Source organism: Pelobates fuscus, chromosome 13, assembly GCF_036172605.1.
Source record: "Pelobates fuscus isolate aPelFus1 chromosome 13, aPelFus1.pri, whole genome shotgun sequence".
NCBI classification, from domain to species: Eukaryota; Metazoa; Chordata; class Amphibia; order Anura; family Pelobatidae; genus Pelobates; species Pelobates fuscus.
In genome coordinates this window covers 2,857,981-2,866,011 of record NC_086329.1, presented here as the reverse complement: position 1 = coordinate 2,866,011, position 8,031 = coordinate 2,857,981, and the positions used below count along the sequence as shown (strand labels likewise).

Below are 8,031 nucleotides of genomic sequence, written 5' to 3'. Positions count from 1 at the left end.
TGCATTGTTCGGTCTCATGTCTCTCATCTTTCTCTTGGCCATGCCCGATAGATTCTCTATGGGGTTCAGGTCAGGCAAGTTTGCTGGCCAATCAAGCACAGTAATCCCACTGTCATTGAACCAGGCTTTGGTGCTTTTGGCAGTGTGGGCAGGTGGCAAGTCCTGCTGGAAAATGAAGTCAGCATCCCCATAAAGCTCGTCTGCGGAAGGAAGCATGAAGTGCTCCAAAATCTCCTGGTAGACGGCTGTGTTGACCCTGGACTTAATGAAGCACAGTGGACCAACACCAGCAGATGACATGGCTCCCCAAATCAACACAGACTGGAAACTTCACACTGGACTTCAAGCATCTTGCAATGTGTGTCTCTCCATTCTTCCTCCAGACTCTGGGTCCTTGGTTTCCAAATGAGATGCAAAAGTTGCTCCCATCAGAAAAGAGGACTTTGGACCACTGAGCAACAGACCAGGTCTGTTTTTCTTTAGCCCAGGTAAGACGCTTCTGACGTTGTTTGTTGTTCAGGAGCGGCTTGACAAGAGGAATACGGCATCTGAAGCCCATGTCCAGGATCCGTCTGTGTGTGGTGGCTCTTGATGCACTGACTCCAGCCTCAGTCCACTCCTTGTGAAAGTCCCCAACACTTTTGAATGGCCTTTTCCTGCCAATCCTCTCCAGGTTGCGGTCATCCCTGCTGCTTGTGTACCTTTTTCTTCCATACTTTTCCTTTCCACATAACTTTCTATTAATGTGCTTTGACACAGCACTTTGGGAACATCCAACTTCCTTCGCAATTACCTTTTGAGGCTTTCCCTCCTTATGGAGGGTGTCAATGATGGTTTTCTGCACAACTGTCAGGTCAGCAGTCTTCCCCATGATCGTGATTCCTACTGAACCAGATTGAGAGACCATTTAAAGGCTCAGAAAGCCTTTGCAGGTGTTATGGCTTACTTAGCTGATTAGAGTGGGACACTGTGCGCCTAGAATATTGCACCTTTTCACAATAGTCTAATTTACTGAGATTGTGGATTTAGGGTTTTCATGAGCTGTAAGCCATAATCATCGCACTTATGACAAATCACGGCTTGAACCATCTTGCTTTGCATGTAATGTGTCTATTTCATAGATTAGTTTCCCCTTTTACGTTGCATTACTGAATAAATTAACTTTTGCAATATATTCTAATTTTTCGAGTATCACTTGTATATAATAATTGTGTGTTTATCATTATTATAATATATTATCTGTCCATATGTGTTTATTATTACATTAATATATATTATCTGTCATAATCTCTTTAATGTGTTTATTATATTAATATAATCTATTATAATATATACAATGTGTTTTATATTAATATATATTATCTGTCTATTATAGTTCATCATGTGTTTATTATAATATATAACCTGTCATATCTATAACTAGTATACCATATGTCTATTATCACATCTGTCTATTATAATATATAATCTGTGTTTAATATATCAATATATATTATCTTATCTATGTATTATATTTACCTGTCTATTATAATATATAATGTTATGTTATAATATATGATCTACTTTATATCATGTGTAACCTTTCTATGTATTGTATCATCTATAGTCTGTGTGTTATGATGTATGTAATGTGGTCTGAATAGTATATGTTACATACAGTCTGCATCCTGTATTACATGTATTGTCTGAGTCCTATATCATGTTACATGAAGGCCATAGAGTGGGCAGGTATGTAGTTATGGTGCATGGAGTGAGGCTAATTAGCAGGTTTGTAGTTATGGTGCATACAGTCACCCTGTTTGTAGGTATGTAGTCATGGTGCATACAGTCACCCTGTTTGTAGGTATGTAGTTATGGTGCATACAGTCACCCTGTTTGTAGGTATGTAGTTATGGTGCATACAGTCACCCTGTTTGTAGGTATGTAGTTATGGTGCATACAGTCACCCTGTTTGTAGGTATGTAGTTATGGTGCATACAGTCACCCTGTTTGTAGGTATGTAGTTATGGTGCATGCAGTCACCCTGTTTGTCGGTATGTAGTTGTGGTGCATACAGTCACCCTGTTTGTCGGTATGTAGTTGTGGTGCATACAGTCACCCTGTTTGTAGGTATGTAGTTATGGTGCATGCAGTCACCCTGTTTGTCGGTATGTAGTTTTGGTGCATACAGTCACCCTGTTTGTAGGTATGTAGTTGTGGTGCATACAGTCACCCTGTTTGTCGGTATGTAGTTGTGGTGCATACAGTCACCCTGTTTGTAGGTATGTAGTTGTGGTGCATACAGTCACCCTGTTTGTCGGTATGTAGTTGTGGTGCATACAGTCACCCTGTTTGTAGGTATGTAGTTGTGGTGCATACAGTCACCCTGTTTGTAGGTATGTAGTTATGGTGCATGCAGTCACCCTGTTTGTCAGTATGTAGTTGTGGTGCATACAGTCACCCTGTTTGTCAGTATGTAGTTGTGGTGCATACAGTCACCCTGTTTGTCGGTATGTAGTTGTGGTGCATACAGTCACCCTGTTTGTAGGTATGTAGTTGTGGTGCATACAGTCACCCTGTTTGTAGGTATGTAGTTATGGTGCATGCAGTCACCCTGTTTGTCGGTATGTAGTTGTGGTGCATACAGTCACCCTGTTTGTCGGTATGTAGTTGTGGTGCATACAGTCACCCTGTTTGTAGGTATGTAGTTGTGGTGCATGCAGTCACCCTGTTTGTAGGTATGTAGTTATGGTGCATGCAGTCACCCTGTTTGTCGGTATGTAGTTGTGGTGCATACAGTCACCCTGTTTGTCGGTATGTAGTTGTGGTGCATACAGTCACCCTGTTTGTAGGTATGTAGTTGTGGTGCATACCGTCACCCTGTTTGTAGGTATGTAGTTGTGGTGCATACAGTCACCCTGTTTGTAGGTATGTAGTTATGGTGCATACAGTCACCCTGTTTGTAGGTATGTAGTTGTGGTGCATACAGTCACCCTGTTTGTTGGTATGTAGTTGTGGTGCATACAGTCACCCTGTTTGTAGGTATGTAGTTGTGGTGCATACAGTCACCCTGTTTGTAGGTATGTAGTTATGGTGCATGCAGTCACCCTGTTTGTCGGTATGTAGTTGTGGTGCATACAGTCACCCTGTTTGTCGGTATGTAGTTGTGGTGCATACAGTCACCCTGTGTGTAGGTATGTAGTTGTGGTGCATACAGTCACCCTGTTTGTAGGTATGTAGTTGTGGGTTTGTAGGTATGTAGTTATGGTGCACACAGTCACCATGTTTGTAGGTATGTAGTTGTGGTGCATACAGTCACCCTGTAGGTATGTAGTTATGGTTGGTGGAGTGACGCTGATTAGCAGGTATGTAGTTATGGTGCATGCAGTCACCCTGTTTGTAGGTATGTAGTTATGGTGCATACAGTCACCCTGTTTGTAGGTATGTAGTTGTGGTGCATACAGTCACCCTGTTTGTAGGTATGTAGTTATGGTGCATACAGTCACCCTGTTTGTAGGTATGTAGTTATGGTGCATACAGTCACCTTGTTTGTAGGTATGTAGCTGTGGTGCATACAGTCACCCTGTTTGTAGGTATGTAGTTATGGTGCATACAGTCACCCTGTTTGTAGGTATGTAGTTGTGGTGCATACAGTCACCCTGTTTGTAGGTATGTAGTTGTGGGTTTGTAGGTATGTAGTTATGGTGCACACAGTCACCATGTTTGTAGGTATGTAGTTGTGGTGCATACAGTCACCCTGTAGGTATGTAGTTATGGTTGGTGGAGTGACGCTGATTAGCAGGTATGTAGTTATGGTGCATGCAGTCACCCTGTTTGTAGGTATGTAGTTATGGTGCATACAGTCACCCTGTTTGTAGGTATGTAGTTGTGGTGCATACAGTCACCCTGTTTGTAGGTATGTAGTTATGGTGCATACAGTCACCCTGTTTGTAGGTATGTAGTTATGGTGCATACAGTCACCTTGTTTGTAGGTATGTAGCTGTGGTGCATACAGTCACCTTGTTTGTAGGTATGTAGCTGTGGTGCATACAGTCACCCTGTTTGTCGGTATGTAGTTGTGGTGCATACAGTCACCCTGTTTGTCGGTATGTAGTTGTGGTGCATGCAGTCACCCTGTTTGTAGGTATGTAGTTGTGGTGCATGCAGTCACCCTGTTTGTAGGTATGTAGTTGTGGTGCATACAGTCACCCTGTTTGTAGGTATGTAGTTGTGGTGCATACAGTCACCCTGTTTGTAGGTATGTAGTTGTGGTTGGTGGAGTGACGCTGATTATCAGGTTTGTGGTTATGGTACGTGGAGTGACCCGGTTTAGCAGGTAAATGCCTCTTTAAATGTGAAAGATTTCTTTCGGACGTTGGATAGATGCTGTTTAAGAAGCATGTTTTTTTTTTTTTTTAAGGCTGCATTGAAATCTGAATTGTAGATTCATGTAACTTGTTTTTTACGCCAGGGATTTGGCAAGCGGATTCTCTGGGGCTGGGGTGCGTGCTTAAAACATCTGTAGGTTGATAAGTCCTTATAGCAGGTCTGCTCACAGCTGCGTCCATTTCTAAATGTACAAACACGGATTAGTTTTCCAGTTGTTTGGTGGATGGTCATTAACGCTTTTCTAATACTGACGGTAATTTCTCACCTTGCTGTCATGTTATTTAACGTTTACCTGTCCGGACAAGATACCAGAAAGGGGCCAACATCACAGTGTGATGGGACAATCCGGCTGTGATGGAAGCCCTGGCACCGTCTCATAGTAAGTCGACAACTTACCTGGGACCCTGTGCTCGCCCATCTTCTCTAAACGGAGAAAGCAGAAGTGACTTTACGCAGAGCAGGACCTTTGTTATTGGCTGGGCCAGTGACTGAATCATTGCTTTGGATCGCTTTGCTCTAACGTGACTTCTGACTTCTCCTGCACAGGAAGAGTGGATATGGCGTGGGTGTCCAGCGGAACTTGTCAAACCAGGCTACAATATTTTCCATGTTAAAATAGGATTGTGCTAGGGGCGCTCTGCTGTAGTGGTGATGGTGCTCAGATTCACTCCCACATTATCGGTCTGGATTCCAGTGGTAGACTGCCAGCACTGGTGTTATGGGATCAAAGAGTCCCTTTATTGTAGGGAGGAGATGTGCAGCCAACAACATATTGCATGTTTGCACTGCTGTCATTCAGCAGCTTAAAGCCATCACATTAAGGCTCTGTATCGGCACCGTCTGATAAAACATACATTATTCTTATCACTTACATGATGCTCATTACAGGCTCATACAAAAAAACACGCAACTGGCTGTCATGTAGACAGGACACAGCTGCTCGCAGATCCTTAGCGTCGCGTGAGAGATCTGAGGACAATAATAAACATTAACTTGGAATGCAGAATAGTTTACTTTTTGGGCAATATTCCCTGTAAAAAAATACTGCAAAATGCCGGCTAATAAACTGGGAATTGTGGTAAAGTCACTAAGAGTTGCAAGCCAAAAATTAGTTTAACTGAAACATGTATTTCTGACCCGATAGTAATTTTAACACTATCTTGCCCACTAAAAATAGTAAAAATCTTACCTTTATTCCAGTCTGCTAGTGCTGCCTCTGCTCCTGATCCTCCTCGCTGACATTATCAGAAGTGATGATCTCAGCCAATCAGAATGCTTTTCCATAGGAAATGAGGAGTGGCCACTGGAGGTATCCCTAGACTGTAATGTAAACACTGCTTTTTCTCTGAAAAAACGGTTTACTGCAAAAAGGCTGAAGGGAATGATTCTACTCGCCAGAATAAATACAGTATAATACATACTATACATTAAGCAGTATACCTTATATTATAGTCTGATGACTATAGTGCCTTTAACTGGAAAAATGGGCAGTTCCACAAGCATCATACAGCGAATCTACAGCCACAACACCCACATTTAATTCCATCTGTTTCTCCATATGTGTACCACGGCCAAGCAGTGCGGATATGATCTCCGTTCTGCGCATGGCTCGCTGCTAGGCTATGAGAGCAGGGAGACGCAGTGACATCAAACTCTGCAGAACGCGTATTTGCCATGCATGCAGGATTTACAGTATGGAGGCCGCAAGTCACACAGATTTAACTGATGGTGACTAGGCCAGGACGTGGTTTGTATTAAATATCCGGTGTAATATGTGATGTAATGACCAATAGTCCTCATTGGCTGGCGTTTGAAGTGACGCTGCAGGGTTATTCACAAAACTGTCGTGCAAGGGGATTGTGGGAGAGAATATATAATGTGGCTCCACCTCGTAAAACAAGAGCCTTCTATGGTCATATGAAATGTTGTGCGATACTTGGCTATCAAATTAAATACTGTCATTTATGTATTTTACATCCGCTGTTTGTTTTCTACGCTGCTATTTAATTAGTGTTTAACGTAGTCGTTTCTCACGCAGGAGATTGGCCCTACCATGGTCGGCGACGAATTCTCCGATCCGGAGCTGATGGAGCAGCTTGGGGCCACAAGGAGGACAGTGCTGGGTAATAACTTGTAAGTTACCCGATAACACACATTTATTTGGTTTTCCAATGGGACCAATTCTTAATGTATTTGTATAGAATAATGCAGCGTTCACATAACTGTACATGGGATTTTAGTGAATTACACAAATGTAAAAGGGGAAACACGCTGATTGGGGAAAATACTCCAACCTCATTATAGTCAATCGGATCTAACTTCTGTTTGCCCAAAAATTTGGAAATGGATTTGGAACTATAAATTCAGAAACAATGTTGTTTGTAGAATACACATGTCCTTATTCTAAAGGATACCGAATTAGGGTGCTGTTTAGCAGATAGATCCCTAAACCTGGTAATGCCACATACGGGAGCCAACGTACTCATCTACTAAAAAGCTGAAAGATCAAAATCAGGCTTCCCCAAACTCCGGCCCTCCAGATGTTGCTGAACTACAAATCCCATGATTCTATGAATGAAAGAGGCTGAGAATCATGGGAGTTGTAGTACAGCAACATCTGGAGGGCCGGAGTTTGGGTAATACTGTTCAAAATGAATAAGATTCAAATGTAATCTTTCAGCTATTTAGTAGATAACTCCTTAGTTTATCCTTCTATGGGAGTGTCATTTAAGGATATCCGATAAGGGATAATTTGCAATCCTTTAATATGGCTCTCCCATGTAAGGATAGCAAAGCCACTGACGCAGAGACATACTAGGAATGGCAGATGGATCACGTAGACGTAGATTTGTGGATAAAAGGCATATTGCACAGTCTGTTGCTCTACATAATTCATTTTCTGCACTTTCAGAGTGTAATGGTGATGTGGAGAGAGGCACTGAGGCTAGTGGTGTTGTGGAGAGAGGCACTGAGGCTAGTGGTGTTGTGGAGAGAGGCACTGAGGCTAGTGGTGTTGTGGAGAGAGGCACTGAGGCTAGTGGTGTTGTGGAGAGAGGCACTGAGGCTAGTGGTGTTGTGGATAGAGGCACTGAGGCTAGTGGTGTTGTGGAGAGAGGCACTGAGGCTAGTGGTGTTGTGGAGAGAGGCACTGAGGCTAGTGGTGTTGTGGAGAGAGGCACTGAGGCTAGTGGTGTTGTGGAGAGAGGCACTGAGGCTAGTGGTGTTGTGGAGAGAGGCACTGAGGCTAGTGGTGTTGTGGAGAGAGGCACTGAGGCTAGTGGTGTTGTGCAGAGAGGCACTGAGGCTAGTGGTGTTGTGCAGAGAGGCACTGAGGCTAGTGGTGTTGTGCAGAGAGGCACTGAGGCTAGTGGTGTTGTGCAGAGAGGCACTGAGGCTAGTGGTGTTGTGGAGAGAGGCACTGAGGCTAGTGGTGTTGTGGAGAGAGGCACTGAGGCTAGTGGTGTTGTGGAGAGAGGCACTGAGGCTAGTGGTGTTGTGGAGAGAGGCACTGAGGCTAGTGGTGTTGTGGAGAGAGGCACTGAGGCTAGTGGTGTTGTGGAGAGAGGCACTGAGGCTAGTGGTGTTGTGGAGAGAGGCACTGAGGCTAGTGGTGTTGTGGAGAGAGGCACTGAGGCTAGTGGTGTTGTGGAGAGAGGCACTGAG

General features: G+C 43.6%; 1 protein-coding gene across 1 annotated transcript in view; it reads left to right on the top strand.

Annotated features, from left to right (window-relative positions):
* The window catches only part of GCHFR (GTP cyclohydrolase I feedback regulator), a 28,557-nt gene that overhangs the window by 11,140 nt on the left and 9,386 nt on the right, over positions 1 to 8,031 (top strand). Inside the window, exon 2 of the mRNA XM_063439063.1 lies at positions 6,407 to 6,501. Within this exon, the coding sequence (XP_063295133.1) occupies positions 6,407 to 6,501 (95 nt within the window). The remainder of the gene's footprint in view (positions 1 to 6,406; positions 6,502 to 8,031) is intronic.